This window comes from Lupinus angustifolius, chromosome LG06 (genome assembly GCF_001865875.1).
Source record: "Lupinus angustifolius cultivar Tanjil chromosome LG06, LupAngTanjil_v1.0, whole genome shotgun sequence".
NCBI lineage: Eukaryota > Viridiplantae > Streptophyta > Magnoliopsida > Fabales > Fabaceae > Lupinus > Lupinus angustifolius.
In genome coordinates this window covers 1,751,081-1,767,889 of record NC_032014.1, presented here as the reverse complement: position 1 = coordinate 1,767,889, position 16,809 = coordinate 1,751,081, and the positions used below count along the sequence as shown (strand labels likewise).

Genomic DNA, 16,809 nt, shown 5'->3' with positions numbered 1-16,809 from the left:
CCGCCAAGTGGCAATACAACGAAAGCAAAATCATAAATAGTGAAAGTTCGGAAGGGGTTGGGACACAAGGAATGAGACAATAATGAGTCGAGTATGAAAGATATTTTGTCACAGTAATCAATGGAATATACATAGATATTGTTAAGTTAAAAACTTATAATGAATGCAAGATTTGGTTTATACTTTCGGCTGTCATAAGGAGTTACAAAATTGTAAATGGTTGAAGCAATGGAATAGAGCAAATATCAAGAAGCAGAATCTTGAACCCACACAAGCTTTTCTTCTTCCCAAACCCTTCAATAACATTAGCAAGACACGGTAACTCGAAGTAAAGAACAAGATCAAGAACCAACCACTACATCGCTGAGGCGCATTCCATATTCGCTACTTGCATCCAAATCAGAATTGGCAAAATATTCTCATATTATATATAACTAATTGTATGCTTCTCTTATTTCTGAGTTTTGCTTGTAAGTTTTTTTCTTCATTTAACAAATCGAACAGAATATGACCCTCCTGTGTACAAAACCCGATAACTACAAGAACCACTGAGGCTCCTACAAAGTAACCAGCAAATTTTTCCAAGAACAATAGATAGGACGGAGATGTGTGTGTCTTACAGTTCTTAGTGTAAGCAATCATTCATCAGAGTTGTCATCGTCACTATCTTCCTCGTATATGTGATACTCTTCGTCACTGCCATGTTCTTGAACTTCACTATCAGCTTCGAAAGAGGGAAAGCTATCAAAAAGCTCCTGTAAATGACTCCTTGAAATATTGTCCATGTTGAGATCTGAACATTCATTAAGGAACACAAAATCACCTGCAAATCTTTGAATGATATTTGAGAAAATCTAACAATCAACTTAGACATCAAGATGATGCAAGAATAATCAAGATGGATCTCATTTTGATTGTTGCGCCACATTGAGTCCTTTTACGGTTTTCCTTATTCTAATATATACAAAGTAAAAATATTTAAACACCTTCATAATACTTCCAACTGTATTAGGTACCCTGGTACAGTTTGGGACTCTGCATACAGGGCAAGGGGAAAGGGTGTAGTACTGATGAGGTAACCTGAATTTCAGGACTCAGAATGTTCATGTTGCATCCTCATCACAAACTTGTACAACACAATAATATGATTCGATCTTTTAACTTATAGAAAAGGATACAAGACTGAGAAGGCAGAGGGATCTCACTATCTCCAGCCTACATGAGTCAACAGCATAAATTAAAATTTAAAAATTTCTGATTTAAAAGCCATTGCTAAAAAACTGTTGAGAAAAATATGAAATCAAAATATAGGTAAGAAATACCATATCAGGTTCTTCGTAAGCATCCCATTCTTCATCACTATTATTACCCTCAGCTGCCTCCTCTTCATCATCTTCAACATTGCCAGGTTCATTGTTCTCTTGAAAATCTATATGTTCCAAGTAAAAAATTATCAATAATTGATTGTTCAAATCACATATGTACCAGTCCAGCAAGATTGTGCAAGGGAGACGAGTGGAGGATAATTACTTTAATCCCTATTTATATGAACAAAGAATATCAAAATTGTGCGAACTATAGGAGGATTAAGCTCATGAGTCATACTACAAAGCTATGGGAGAGGATAGTATGAGCGAAGGTTGAGACAAGAGATGTGCATTACTGAAAACCAATTTGGTTTTATGTCGGGGAGGTCGGTCATGGAGACTATATACTTGCTACGGTGATTGATGAAGAGAAACGGGAGGGACCAAAGAGACTTACACACGATTTTCATTGATTGGAAAAGGCATATTGTAAAGGTTCCATCTCAGAACCAATTGCTAATGAAAGAAGTAGTTCAACATGTATTTAAGTCATGCCTAAGAGAATGACATAGGCAATGTGAGACTTACTTTCTGACATGCCCCCTCCACATAAGCATGGCAGACCAAACGAATGGTTACCTTTGACCAAAGACTAAAGGGAATCTTTTAGTCCATGACAACCGAAGAGAAGTTGTACTTTAGTTCCAATATCATGTTAAGGTTTCATCTCAAAATCAATTGGTAATGAGAGGAGTAGTCCAACAAGCATTTAAACCATGTCTATGGCAAGCAATAGGACTTGCTTCCCAACATGTATGATAAGGTGCCTAGAGGGGTATTGAGGAAAGCTCTAGAGAATAAAAGAGTTTGGACTGCCTAAGCAATCAAGGATAAGTATGATGGGATCAAGAACAGTGTCAGAATACAAAATGAGACCACAAAAGATTTCCTTATTGCTATAGGACCATACCAAGGGTCAACATTGAGCACATACCGTTTGACATTGGTCTTGGATGTGCTTGTTGAGCATATCTAAGAACAGATGCAACAAAGCATGCTTTTACGGATGATATTGTCCTAGTTGAAGAATCGAGAAAGGAATTAAATTGGAAGCTAGAAATGTGCAAACAAGCTTTAGAAAGACATTCCATTATATAAGACGAAATAGATAGAGTGTAAGTTTAGCAAAAGACATACAACCCAAAGAGAATCTTCCAACTAGGTTCATAATAGTTATGAAATACCTCACTTTGAGGAAACAAAGTGGTGAAATTTTCTCAGAAGAACCCAGACTGAATTCTCCCTTATTGTTAGATCATATAATGCCTAAAATAAGAATTATGGAGGGTCTTAAAATAGAAGTGTATTTGAAGCCAAGGAGCCAACCAAGGGTTCAAAAAATCAGCTCCAATCAGGTGAGCTTTGAAGTAGACTGGTTTTTAATGTTTATTATATATTACTCCCCGTGGTCTTTATTAAAAGGTATTTTGATGGCCTCCTTATACGATGCTTTCCATTTTCTATGTAGCATTTATGGTTTTTTATCTTATTTGTCCTTATTAAAGGCTTTAACTATATATGCTTTCTTGATTGTTCATTTACGAGAAACATTAAATCTGTTAACTTCCCAAGTACACTTAGGAGTTAGGAGGGTAAAATTGTAATGTTATAGTGTCTTTTTAAAAAAATAACTACTCTTATTGATATGGGTAATTCGGTTGAAAGTGTCTTATAATAAGGATTAGGACGTAAGTTATTGAATGTGGCAATAGTTGACTATAAGTCTATAACAATACTAAAGCAATATAAATAAAGGAAATAATAGAAAACAGGTAACATAACCTAAATTAGCTGGTTGACATTCCTCTTGATTGAGCTTAATGGGATTCCTACTGCACTCCCTCTTCAATTTTTCAAACCTTGCAGTGGCAGCTCTGAGTAAATTTCCTGCACCTGGCTTGGGGAATACTGATAGGAACTTCACCATAAGACGTTGTCTAATACAATCAATCACATGTTGTGAGAACCACCCAGTAGCATACTGCAAAATTAGCATGTTACATGCAACTCAGATAGTTAATAGAATTTCTTACGGTAACCTTGTGACTGCAATATAAAATCAAGCACATTGTGATATTTTAAAGCAATAAATTTTGATCTGAGCAACAAAATATGCACAAGCCTCCATACATCATGACCCTAAAGAATAAAGTTTGATACTTCTTTGGTTGTTTAAGGAAAAAGAAACTCTAAGCAGGTCTCTATCACGTATCACCCATAGTTAATCATATGGGTCTACCTTCATGCTAGAGAAAATAAGAAAAGTGTGGAACATCATGTGAAGCAGAGTAAAGCATGTTTGTCTCATAAATGTGAGGCCAATGTTGAGTGTGTCAATATAAAATGTGAGATACTAAATAAAGATTCATATGAAAAACTTACAGTGCAAGTTGCCTGTGATGGAGGCTTATTTATTTCTGATTGAATATAATCATCAACAAGATCAAAAAACTGTAAAGATGTCTGAAACTTGCAAGGGAAAGCACGAAAGGCACATATATCCTCCCATCTAGGTTTCGATCTGTATGAAACAATAGCCTTAGCAAATGACAAAACAAATAGTGATAACAACCAGATATGTTGTATCAAGGTAGGAAAATAATCAACCAATAAGGTGTTGGTCTAGTGGTGTAAGGCCCTGCTAGATACTCAGGATGACCAAAAGGTTAAGGGTTCGATTCCTGAAAACGACATTGGTTGGGAGGGGCAGCCACGAACCCCAAAAGGGATTAGTTCCTTACCCAAAAGGGTGAGGGGCTATCCTTGATAGTACAAAAGAAAAAGGTAGGAAAATAATCAAATTTAGAAATCCCCAAATAAATTTAATTGAGATTGTACAGTTCTACAATCTCTTTCTCTTCACATTATGAGTGTAATATACACACACATACAAACATATATAGTATTTACATTGCTGTTTTCTTTTATCTCTTCTTACGCATAAACATGTCTGGGTTGCCTCTGAGGTACAGTTAGCAACTTCGTTTTGCAAAGCAAGAGATAAAATGAAAAAAAGAACTTACTTATTGGCTGAGTTAGCATCACAGTAACTTCGTAATGGGACTGGTACTCGATAATCGATTCTTTGATAACTGCAAGACCAGAAATAAAAAACATGGTCAATAGTGAAAAGATCCAATTTTTAATTAAAAATAAAACCACTAAGAATTACATAGAAAAAATGACAAATGAAGATTCAGCTTTATTAGAACCATGGTAAAAATGTACAGATCTCACCCTTGTTTCACAAAACGGCAACGGAGGGGGTTAAGGCAGTGGTTGCAATAAGTATGAGCATACAGATCCCACCCTCAGTGTACTTATTGTCAATTTGCCATTAGCTATGATCTCCGCTTGTGGTTGTAAGAGTGTGTACATCTACCCTCCTCAGACTCGACGTGGGAGCCTCATGCAGAGGTCCTCCCTTTTTTATAGTAAATTATCACTATGTTTAGATAAAGTTAAGCTAGATGCTTCCAAAGTTCAAAATCTTTATTCATCATGACAAGCTTCTAGACTCATCATGATACCATCCTTGAACTAGCTATTTATTGTTGTCTATGAAGTACAAATTGAAAGCATAACATGAAACCTTGGCATACAGGTACTCTAATTGAGTAATACATTAAAAATGAGATTTTCAATGCAAATGGATGATTAAAGGTAAAGATAATATCTAGAAATGAGGAGTAGGTCTTACATGCGAGAATTAGAATCTTTGCGTGGATCATAACCTTTCTTTATCCAGAATCTTAAAAATGGTCCACTGGAGAAGTAGTAAGAAATTCTAGATAGAAGCCTACAAGAAGATAGGAAGCAAGGTCACTACATCATTGCCGCGGCCTAGCAATTCAATTACCACAATTAAAAAGCTAATCACCAGCACATGGGTAAGTCACCTTCTGAGCATGCTATATGAAAAGCGTATGCCCATATCAAGCAAGCGTTCTGTAAGTGAAACTTTGGACCATATAGGCCGTTCATCAAACATTCTAGATACAGCCATCTGTGACTCCCACTGATCTGAGCCTTTTGGTATGTATTCCTCCCAATTCACTACTTTAGGAATCTGTAAGAAAGTTGAGTAAAACCACAACCACAAAAGTGCAATTTCGTTGCAAAATGTAAGATATTTTCCATATTGCTATAATCACTTAAACCTTTTCAACATGAATAAGTTTTAAATTCGTCTACCAACTGAAAAGGATATCTTTAATGTCAAAATCAATTGCAAGAACTGGCTCCATGTCCATCTGCACACGACATAGCAAAAGGTTAGTTTTCTTGCTAAAAATATTTCTCATACTATGATGATAATCAAATGAAAAATGAAAATAAGCACAGTCCATTTAAATGATTATTTAGGTATATGTGGCCCAGTACCTACATACTTCCAAAACCCAGCCCTTACGAGTTACAATTACCTGCTGAAAGCAAATGTTTATCATCTTGGAAATTTGGCATTCATAGACACTTTTTTTAGTGGGCCATTCATACACACTTTAGAGATCAATAAGCTAGTCAATTACAAACCGTTTTATTTTATCCTATTAATTTCTCTCCCAATTTAGATACGAGAGTTTAGATTTGGACTCTTCCAATGTGTTCTCTAGAAAATCCTGTTAGCTTCTGATTCACTCTCCTGACCATCAAAGGCTACATTTAATAACCCAACTCCCTCTAAATCCAAGTCCTTAATTTTAAGAATAGTAACTAACAGGACTATAACATACATATGACATGTAAAGATTGAAGATTCATAGGCCTTGTACTTTTGCCCACAATATGTGTTTTAAGAACAATTCTCCATCAGTAAAAAATTTAAAAAAATTATACAAATTTGGTTTTACGTTGTAAGAAAGAAGGAACAATGTTTTCGGGATTCTTGGTGAGCAATGGGTATGGTATACATGTAGCCCTTCTGTGAACTTGGTTAGAGCCTTAGAGGATGAAATGCTGACAGCTTTAAAGGTGTCTCTTTGCCCCTAAAACTTTTTGCGCTCTTGACTATTTTTCTTGTTCAGATGTTACATTAGTTATCTATTAGTTCTTTTATGATGTGAAGGATATTTTGTTCTCCCCTGGTATTATAATCTCCCTCTGCTCTTGCTAATGTAGTTTGTTTTCCCATGAAAATAATAATAATAATAATTGCATGTTTATAGTGAATGAAATGACAGGATGGTACCAAGTTGAAAGAAGTAACTCCAACTAAGGACTCTTCAAACAAGTTACTCTAATGGATAACCATTGAGACAGTAGAGCTTTACATCTCTTTGCATCTATATGGCCTTCTTATCTTGTTAAAGAGACTTAAAGATCAATTATCAATACTTAACAGATTATTATTGTTACATTCTAATATACCCAAAGGATTGATGGCTACAACTATTAAGAAACTAATTCAAACTAAATATACCTCGACATGGTGTTCTACAACTCCCTCTTGTCTCTTTTTGGAGCTTAAATTTGAAGGTAGCCTCAGGCTGAAATAAGAAAAACACTAAATCACTTCAAAGAAAATTAAAATCAAGATAAAATTGGCAAACAAAGCATTACAAGGACAACTAGTGAAAAAGATACAATAAAAAGCTTTAGGAGCAGAAAACTAAATAGAATAATAGCACATATTTGAAGGAAACAGTAGTAGGACTAAAAACTTCATCACCTCTCACTCCAGTAGAGAGAGAGAAGACATAACATGTGAAGACTTGGAAGACCTCAATATTAAGAATCAAGCATGTCTCACAATTGAAATAGCCAAAACTACAGAAACAAATGTACAAAACATACATATGCACATGTGGACAAGACATAATATAAAGCAAAGCCTCACTGAAGGTTATCACAAAGACAGAGAACTTTAAATGTACACAAGATCACAGTCTATATGTAATAAAACTAACAAAATGTGAGATAAACTTACACTAAATTTTCTGGCACATCTTTTGGAGCAAAAAGTGGAGGCACTATAATCATAACATCCTCGTGATCCAAATCCATTAGACCGCCTTTATCTATACCATAACACAAACACAAACCACTAACTCCATAAAACAGATATAAGCAAACTTCAAAATAATAGGTAGTGTTTGGTAAACATGTTAGAACAGAATGAAAGACAACATATCAATTGTGTTCTATGTTTGGTGTATGTAGGAATAGAACAAAACATAACACTCGGTTCGATTTTGTTCTCTCCGCACACCAATAAGTACCTAAGTTGAAAGAGAAATAGAAAAGTTGAAAGAGTAATAAAATTCACCAAAAAGTGGTTCTTCTAATTCAGACCAATTTCTCTTTTTCCTGCGTGCAACATCGGCGTGAACCGGAATAACGTGTTGGTAATCTACCATTCCATCAAAATGATAAGCCTCGGGAATATGAGCAACAATATGAGCAGAAAGAGTTGCATCTTGAACTTGATCAGTAACCGTTTCATTTGGTTGTATCTCATTATTAGAATGAGGAACATTGTTAGGTTTAGTCTTAGATATTTTGAGAATAAAATTGTTACAAGGACGAAGCTCCCCCAACGCAGGATGTGAGTAAGGATCTTCAGGACGGAAGTGAAACTCTAATTTGTTTGATGGCGAACTACGAGCCTACAAATAATAATAATTAATTAAATGGTCGTAAGATTTTTGGTATTAGTGTGCTCCCAGGAGTTGACATTTTTAGTTTATCCGAAGATCTAGTAGGGCCTTACACAGCCGATAAAAAGTAAGAGTAAATATGTACCTTGAGAATGGAAGGAATACCACCAAGGGTGTGGATAGCGCGAGAGATGGAAGAAGGATAAGCAGGATAGTGAACAACAAAGCCTTGAGGATCAGGTAGAACACCTGAGACAGTGGAATCATTCATCACACCCATTATAAGATTATAGGACTCAAATAAATTGGGGTTTCGGTATTTAGGAATGTTACTGCCGCTGCGATGTCAAGGAACTTCGTATAAAGGGGTTATCTTTTTTTTTTTTTATGCCTTTTTTGAATTAAATAGATTTTTATATTAAAAAAGTAATATTAACTCGTTAAAAACTATCACGTCTACAAATTGATTTCCTTGACTCGATTACTATTTATTCAGTAGATAATTGAGAATTTTTCTCCTAGTGACTTATCTTCATTTATCTATACCATATATATCTGTAAAAAAATAATAGAACAAATCATAATCTCTAAATAAAGAATGTCAATCTTGGAGTCAAATAATATTCAGGTGCCACATCCAATTCTAATATATTCATTTCCAGTTGGGGGAGAGTACATATGTTTTCCCAAAAAAATTTGTCATTTTATATATCAATTCATGTGATCAATAAAAAATTATATTTAAGTTAAAATTACAATAATTATGTGTTTTTATGATCATTCCCACGAATTGATACTTAAAGTGAATTTTTCTTGGAAGTGAAGTTAAAGCAGTTGAAATAGCTTTTCTCTTGTAGTGGTAAGCCCTTTCCTTTTCATGTGTAGCCTAATATATCTCTCCATGTATATCTTGTACTATTAAAAGAATGCATTTAGGCATGAATACTCTTCAACTTTAATAAGGTGAAATCCCTTGCTGAGGTATTGAGAAGAGAATTACTGAACCACGAAATAGTACTGAAAGTGCAGCTTTGCTCTTCCGGTTCATAAAGGATCTTAGCTTAGGACCCATAATTTCCATAAAAGGTGATTATAGACTAGACAGATTTGTGAGTCCTGGTTGTAGAAAAATATATCATAGAAAACCCATATTGCATTACATGCCATATTTTTTTTGGTTTCTTACATATATCTCGCACTGGACACAATCATGTCTGAACCGAGAACATCCACATGTACGTGAGGCTAACTCTCCCAGCGGATATTTTTTCATTCACAATACCCGAACCCGAGACATTGCTTAAGAGGAATCAAACATTACCACCAACATCATCCATCGGTCATTACATGGCCATAAAAACGAATTAGAAAAGGTCAATCCATATATGTACCAAAAAATCCATAAATAGCAAATGTTACTTAATTTAATAACAGAATTATAGAAACTTTGAATTTGGAGGAAATATCTAATGTGAGAACACCGAGCACTTGTTCATCATGTTTCTAATATACCATGTTGTCCATAAATTTCCAAGTCCAACATAACTATTTGTCAATTTCCGTCGTTGATAACATTATGGACATTGAGAATTTGAAATACCTTTTTAAGTCGTCATAATGGACATTGAAATAGCTTCGTTAGTCAACATGTACATGCTTTATCTTTTATATATATACGATTTTCAATTCCTTCTTATTTTCTGTTATTCCTATTTTGCCCTTACTTTCTTTGCAATACTGACCAGCCGCCACGACAGGAACAAGTTAGTTGTGATGACTTGTGAGGGTTGAAACTAACATTTCACATTAGAAGCAATTTGTTGAGTAAGTGCTGATTAACAATTGCATAAAAAATAAAAAAAATAAATTAATATCTTGCAGTAATGTTAATTTTAATGGTGTGTCAAAAACTCAAAATTCATAAACCAAGAGCTTGAAAATATAATTTCCAAAATTGTATGCGCATGTAAAATTTTGGATTCTTTCTTAGTTTCATATTAATTAAATACTTGACAGCTAGGAAAAATTGTCGGCTATTGTTACCGGTCAAACTCAAATGTTTAACATAAAATAATAGTACTGCATGTTCAATTCTTCAATCTCTACCAACCCATTGCATAAACAATATTAATGATAATTATTTACCAACCAACACACTACATAGCTATTTTTATTCAGCTGGTCAAACAAAGTCTTCTAAGCTAGCACAGTGGAGATATTATATATTATTTTGTAATATATTATACCTCTTCATAAATTCAAATTAACAACTATTTTTTTACTATATCTAAATTATAATTTCTTCTGGATCCACAATCTATTACACACTTTCTTATTTTATAATAAATATAATTAAATTCTAACAATAAGTTATGTTGACATTAATATATGAAGAACTACATCTACATAAATAATCTCACATATCTTAAAGTAATTTAATAATTTATTATTTTATTGGAAAATACTACTATATAAATAAATTGACGTAAATAAAATACTAATAGAATTGGTTTTGATCCAACCAGCTTCTCAATTCTCTCCTTCTTTCCTTGAATTATGGGCCTCACTCAGCAATAAGAATGTGTTTGTTTAAGCAATATTCATAAAAATAAGATTGACTCTAATGATGAAAAAAATAAGGATATTCTTATTTGCATAAGAATAACACAAGCACAATAATTAAATGGGAATGTACTGATATATCCCTCCTACATAGTTAGTTTGAGTCATATTTTTGCATGCTTATTAGATTGACAATATCTCTTTGGAAATGATTTAGATAACCTTTCATTATGTTTTTAATTATTATCCTAAAATCATAGACAAAGTTATGTTGTTTTTTATAAATGCTAGTGGCAGTTTCCCTTGTCTCATATCTTTTGCATGTAGGGGCGTGTGACAATTTTTGCATGCTTATTAGATTGACCATATATCTTTTGAAAACGTTTTTTTTTACCATATTTATTAATTAATTTAAATGCTACACAAAGATTAGTATTTTTAAAAAAAGGGTGACAAAATCATACTGCAGTGTATATGTAGTTATTAAGGGACAAAGATTATCCGTCCCATAATTTTTTTGTCATTATTTTCTAAACTAATCAAACTTCATGAAATAATATTAAAATACTAATTTCTGTTTTTATAATTTTTTTTTTAAATGAATACTAAGCGGACATGAACACAGATATATGATCTCCATCTGTCAATAACCCCTAATTTCTATCATCTACCTAAAGTATCCCTTAAAAATACTGATACAAATAAATATTTAATGATTTAAATTTTTATTTATTAATTAAAAATTAATAAATCACCTTTCCCCTTACTTTTTTTTGGACCAATCAGCTTAATAATTATTTCCATCAACTTTTCTTGGAGAAATAGAATGGGTGAGAAATTACTAATCAATATTGGACCATCATGTATAATCCTGACCAACAGTAACATAGCATATAATTAAATAAAAATAAAATAAGAAAGATAAAGACATAAAGTGAATGAATTATTGTTTTATTATGTTATATTATCACTGATGACTGATGAGGATCGTGAATGATATGATGATTTAAAACCAACTAATAATTCAATGAAGGGTACACATTATTTGTTTACATTTATATACTTTTCATTCTCTCAAAAATAAATAACAGGAAGAAAATGCACAAATAATTTGTTTGGATTTTTGTATGCAACTTGTAAAGAAGTAACGTGGAATAAACATTATGGTCCACCTATTCCCTCTATATATATACATATTCAGTATTTCATAGAAATAAACACAAGACTAAGGTGCAAAACAGAAAAAGAAGGTGAAAATGGGTGAAGCTAAGGAAATATATTCAGCACCAATAACACCAAAAACAGGTTTATCACCACCAGTGTCTTGTCCACCATCTCAGTTTCATTCACCATCTCTAACTAGGTCACCCCTACTTCAATCAGAGAATGGAGATGCACATTCACATCCAAAATCTAAGACTCCTAAGACTCCTAGAACCCCAAGAATGTCTTTAACTCCAAGGTTTATTACCCCTTTGGGAAGCCCTGTGAGGAAAGTTCTTAGATTCACCAAACTTGATCCTCAAGATGCATGGCTTCCAATCACTGAATCAAGGAATGGTAACAAATATTATGCTGCTTTTCATACTCTTTCTTCTGGTATTGGTATTCAAGCTCTTGTTCTACCTGTTGCCTTCACTATTCTTGGATGGTAAGTTTTTTTTTCTTACTATATGTTCATATGTTTCAATCTTTCTCTTTTCCTCAGCTATATATTTTAGTTTACTAGTGTTTGATTTGAACTGAAATCTAAACGCAAGTTTTTAAAACAGATTTCACTGTTTTGAATATGTTCTCCTTTTGCTTCTGTTAGGGATATGTTTACATATTCATAAGGTATTCATGATTTCATCAAGTTAACCAAATTTATTGAATAGATTCAAATATTATGCATATATAAAAATTTACATTACAGGATCAGAAAATATATAAAGTTAAATATAAGTGTATATTGTCATGTCTGGTAAAAGATTATTGATTTAAATTTAACAACTCGTTAATAATACCTAATTATAAAAGATATTTAAAAATTAAACCAAGTCAAAAATGGATAGCACTGAAGTCGCGTCAATAATGGAATAATCATTTGGTATCCCCATGCATTTAGTAGACTATGTTCCGTATTAACAACGTTTGATAAAAAAATAGAAAAAATAATAAATATTTAATTTTTTAAATAATATAAAATATTTTGATTAATGTGAGATATAATTTGAAAGTAAAAAAATAATCTCATTCGTATTCTTCAACTTGATATGATAAGGTCTATAATGGCTGCAACATAAGTCTTCCTTGAAATAATGAGATAGATACGTAATAATAAATACTATATTATAAATGAACGATAACGGTAGAGTATGTAGGCCCTATAATATGAAATAATTGATGCCAATTAATATATTTTATATATTATTCTAACCATTAGAAAACAAAAAAATGTGAATGTTGCAGGACATGGGGAATAATAAGCTTGGCTATAGCGTTTATATGGCAATTGTACACACTATGGCTTCTGGTTCATCTTCATGAGTCAGTGGAGCAGGGTATCCGTTATAGTCGATACCTTCAACTCATTTGTGCTACATTCGGTACCATTTCTCCACCTCTCTAATACTTTTCTTCTTCAATCTTTTCTAATCCATTCTCTAGTTTACTTTTATCATTGCTTAAGTCAATACCAAATGTTTAGTATATATAAAGTAATTACTCATTTTAGTCATCATGTTTTTTTCGACTTTATCATATTGGTCTTTTAAAAATTGAAACATCCAAAGTGATTTCAAATTTTTTTAAATGTGGGTCAAATTAGTTCTTTTTGACATCAAATTAGTCTTTACAAACATGTTAAAAATAACCAATTTGACCTATATTTGAAATTTTTGGGATTATTTTAGGTTTTTATTTTTTGAGGGATCAAGTTAATAAGGTCGAAAATATGAGAGATTGAAATGAATATTTATTCTTTTATATTGATTCAAAAAAAGTACCCATCATAGTGGTCTCTTAATGTTTATTGTTATATATTGATAAGAATGCCACTGGTATATAAGAAACAATGGAGATCCTAAAGAAAATAAAACAATACAAAGCTCAAAACCTAATACAATGGATATTATTCATAACCCCATGCATGCATTGTAGGAAATTATAAGCATTATAGTAATAGATTTGATTTAAATGTTTATGATTTTTGCAGGTGAAAAAATAGGGAAATTTGTAGCAATGTTTCCAATATTGTACCTATCAGCTGGGACATGCACAACATTGATAATCATAGGAGGAACAACAGCAAGAACATTCTACCAAGTTGTATGTGGTGATGCTTGTGCCACTGCAAAACCCTTAACTACTACTGAATGGTACTTGGTGTTTACTTGTGCAGCTGTTGTGTTATCTCAGTTGCCAAATTTGAATTCTATTGCTGGTATTTCTCTAGTTGGAGCTGTTACTGCTGTAGGGTACTGTACCTCCATTTGGGCTGTTTCTGTTGCACAAGGTGCCCTTCCAGGGGTCAGCTATGACCCCATTAGGAAAGGGAGCAGTGCTCAAAGTGCTTTCAGTATACTTAATGCTCTTGGTATCATTGCCTTTGCTTTTAGGGGCCACAATCTTATCCTTGAAATACAGGTATGTATGTTCATCATATTTGTTATTGATCTTACCTATTTTTGTTTTTAAATTAGTTCATTACAAACATTACATGTATCTATGTAGTTCCCTTTATTTTATCATATGGTTTTGAGTGATCTAATTTCATTTTTTGCACACTCATAGTTTTATCACGTAAGTCACAAATGTGAGGTAGGGTGATTCTAAAGCACGCGCATAAGTATTTGCTTAATGAAGTTAAAGGAAACATAATAATAGATAAAGTGGAGTTAGAATAATTTTGATTAAGAGTTAGACTTCTCTTCATTAATGGAGAGACAAGTTGTGAGAAAATACATTAAAAACCAAAAGACAATGACATTTATGACCTTTAATTTTTATTGAAATTATAATTTTAACCTTAAAGATACACTACGAAATACTACTTGTCTCTCCATTAATAGAGAGAAGTCTTACTCTTTCGTTAATAGAGAGACAAGTGTTTCAAAAGATAAAGGGAAATACAACTTTCAATAACACATTTATCTTTTTTATTATAATAAAATTACATTTTTGTCACTAAAACAAGTGCAAAAACATGTACTTATCTCTGGATCCTTGTTTCATAAATTGGTTGATTTATCTGTTGATTATTGGTCAATGTTTCATACTTTCATTAGTTAAAGTGTCAATTTGAAGTTTTTTTAAATTTTATATATCTTGTGTTGGTAGTATTTAATTAATGAGATATGTACTACATTGCATAGTTGACAATAGATCACACTTCAGATATACTGCTTTAAATATTAATAAAGTTAGTTGGAATTATTGAATAGAGGGTGGGTCAAGCATAATAATGATGAAGTTAATAGATGACTTTCCCTTAACATCACTATTTGACTAGTCCTAAATGACGGGCTTATTACAAGGAACAAGATTAGGATAAGTTTTAGTGCATTAAATTTCATTGAATATAAAGATTAGAGTTGAAACTTTAAAAATTTGCCATCATTATCCTCTTGCTAGCTAGTGTCATTCACACAAGAGAAACTGTGGTCTAAGATCAATACATTATTATTAAATGGTGAATATTGTTTATAATTTTTGAATGGGTGATAAACGTGTGTGTATTTTATATATGTTGCAGGCAACTATGCCTTCAAGTGAAAAACATCCATCTCATGTTCCCATGTGGAAAGGAGTCAAAGTTTCTTACACAATCATTGCTGCTTGTTTATTTCCCTTAGCCATCGGTGGCTATTGGGCTTATGGCCAGCTGGTATGCATCTTTTAATTCAAAAAAAAAATCAACAGAAATATCTGATCATGTCTTTATGGTGTCACATGCCGATTTACATCTGCTGTCTTATTCTTTTGTGTCATTCTATGTATCAGGAAAAATGATTGGCCTAATAATATTTAATAATTACAATGTTAACTTAAATAAAAAAATTTCAACCAACTAGAGGTAATGGTAAATGGAATGGTACAAAAAGTGGGACAGCAGATATGTTCCCGCCATATGCTAATGCTAATGAAACAAAACCTACGATAATAATAATGTATGTTTAAATATTTTAATAAACATAAAATGTTTTCATTAGTAGACTATACCATTTGAGACATGATTTAAGATAACAAATATTTGTTAAGTAAATTAATTATGACTTATCTTTGCTTTGGTTATTATTATATTATAAAGTTTGTAACTTATGTTACTGAAATAAATAAATGTACAGATTCCTTCAAATGGAGGAATGCTCACTGCCCTATATGCATACCACTCTCATGATGTGTCAAGCTTTGTACTTGGGTTCACTAGCATTTTTGTTGTGGTGAATGGTTTGTGTTCATTTCAAATCTATGGCATGCCAGCATTTGATGATATGGAATCATCATACACTACAAGAATGAAGAAACCATGTCCTTGGTGGCTAAGGTCAATTTTTCGTATCTTCTTTGGGTTTTTCTGCTTCTTCATAGGAGTGGCAATTCCATTTTTGTCTAGTTTGGCTGGTTTGATTGGAGGAGTATCATTACCTGTGACATTGGCTTACCCTTGCTTTATGTGGCTCAAGATTAAGAAGCCCAAGAAGCATAGTGTAATGTGGTGTCTCAATTGGTTCTTAGGGACATTTGGGGTGAGTCTTAGTGCCATATTGGTTGTAGCTAGTATTTATATTATTGTTGATACTGGTATTAATGTAAGCTTTTTCAATCCTCAGTAGTCTTAAATAAAGAGGAAATAATAAAGTCCTAAGGAAAATGTATTTGGAGAAAGCTAGGAAGAAGAGTGCCAAAGTTTATTATCTTTTAGATTGTTATAGTAGTTTGTAATTTTGTATTGTATTTGTTTGTTGATTTTTCCTAAGAAAAAAGGTAAATGTAGTTTGTATAAATTTATCTATTTTTGGTGGCTCACAATTATATGATACATGTTCTTATGTCATGCTCATGCATCCCCAATAATTGACTCTCGTTGTCAAAGTGGACCAACATTTAGTTAGGAAAGTATGAAAAAAATGACATACAAGTTTTGAAAAGAGGGTGTTCTTAGAGATGGGCATCTAGTCCTAGTTTTGATCCATATTCTAAATTGTTGATACCCCATCTCATTTGACATGTTATTTTGTTAATTGATAGGTGGTCCATTTTGTGTGCCATTCTATATCAATCTTTTGAGGATTCATTTATGG

General features: G+C 32.6%; 2 protein-coding genes across 2 annotated transcripts; one reads left to right on the top strand and one right to left on the bottom strand.

Moving 5' to 3' along the window:
* LOC109348771 (general transcription factor 3C polypeptide 5-like) lies at positions 581 to 8,323 on the bottom strand. The gene is made up of 13 exons (XM_019589320.1): positions 8,109 to 8,323; positions 7,633 to 7,972; positions 7,294 to 7,384; positions 6,787 to 6,853; positions 5,578 to 5,620; positions 5,267 to 5,438; positions 5,068 to 5,166; positions 4,391 to 4,459; positions 3,750 to 3,888; positions 3,150 to 3,348; positions 1,323 to 1,429; positions 1,179 to 1,215; positions 581 to 793 (listed from the first exon to the last, which is right to left on the bottom strand). The coding sequence occupies exons 1-13, from the start codon at positions 8,241 to 8,243 to the stop codon at positions 639 to 641; spliced, it is 1,653 nt and encodes a 550-aa protein (XP_019444865.1). The 5' UTR covers positions 8,244 to 8,323; the 3' UTR covers positions 581 to 638.
* Positions 11,733 to 16,426, top strand: LOC109348772 (lysine histidine transporter-like 8). Its single transcript, XM_019589321.1, has 5 exons — positions 11,733 to 12,176; positions 12,977 to 13,113; positions 13,722 to 14,152; positions 15,261 to 15,392; positions 15,853 to 16,426. Exons 1-5 carry the CDS (start codon positions 11,782 to 11,784, stop codon positions 16,339 to 16,341), a joined length of 1,584 nt encoding a protein of 527 aa, XP_019444866.1. The 5' UTR covers positions 11,733 to 11,781; the 3' UTR covers positions 16,342 to 16,426.

Excerpts from the sequence above, each read along its gene's own strand:
- LOC109348771 (XM_019589320.1), bottom strand. The coding sequence starts at position 8,243 with ATGGGTGTGATGAATGATTCCACTGTCTCAGGTGTTCTACCTGATCCT. Across the intron at positions 7,385-7,632 it reads ATTAGAAGAACCACTTTTTG|ATAAAGGCGGTCTAATGGAT; the intron begins GTGAATTTTATT and ends GTTATGGTATAG. Across the intron at positions 794-1,178 it reads CCCTCTGCCTTCTCAGTCTT|ATCTCAACATGGACAATATT; the intron begins GTATCCTTTTCT and ends ATGAATGTTCAG.
- LOC109348772 (XM_019589321.1), top strand. The coding sequence starts at position 11,782 with ATGGGTGAAGCTAAGGAAATATATTCAGCACCAATAACACCAAAAACA. Across the intron at positions 13,114-13,721 it reads ACTCATTTGTGCTACATTCG|GTGAAAAAATAGGGAAATTT; the intron begins GTACCATTTCTC and ends TGATTTTTGCAG. Across the intron at positions 15,393-15,852 it reads ATTGGGCTTATGGCCAGCTG|ATTCCTTCAAATGGAGGAAT; the intron begins GTATGCATCTTT and ends ATAAATGTACAG.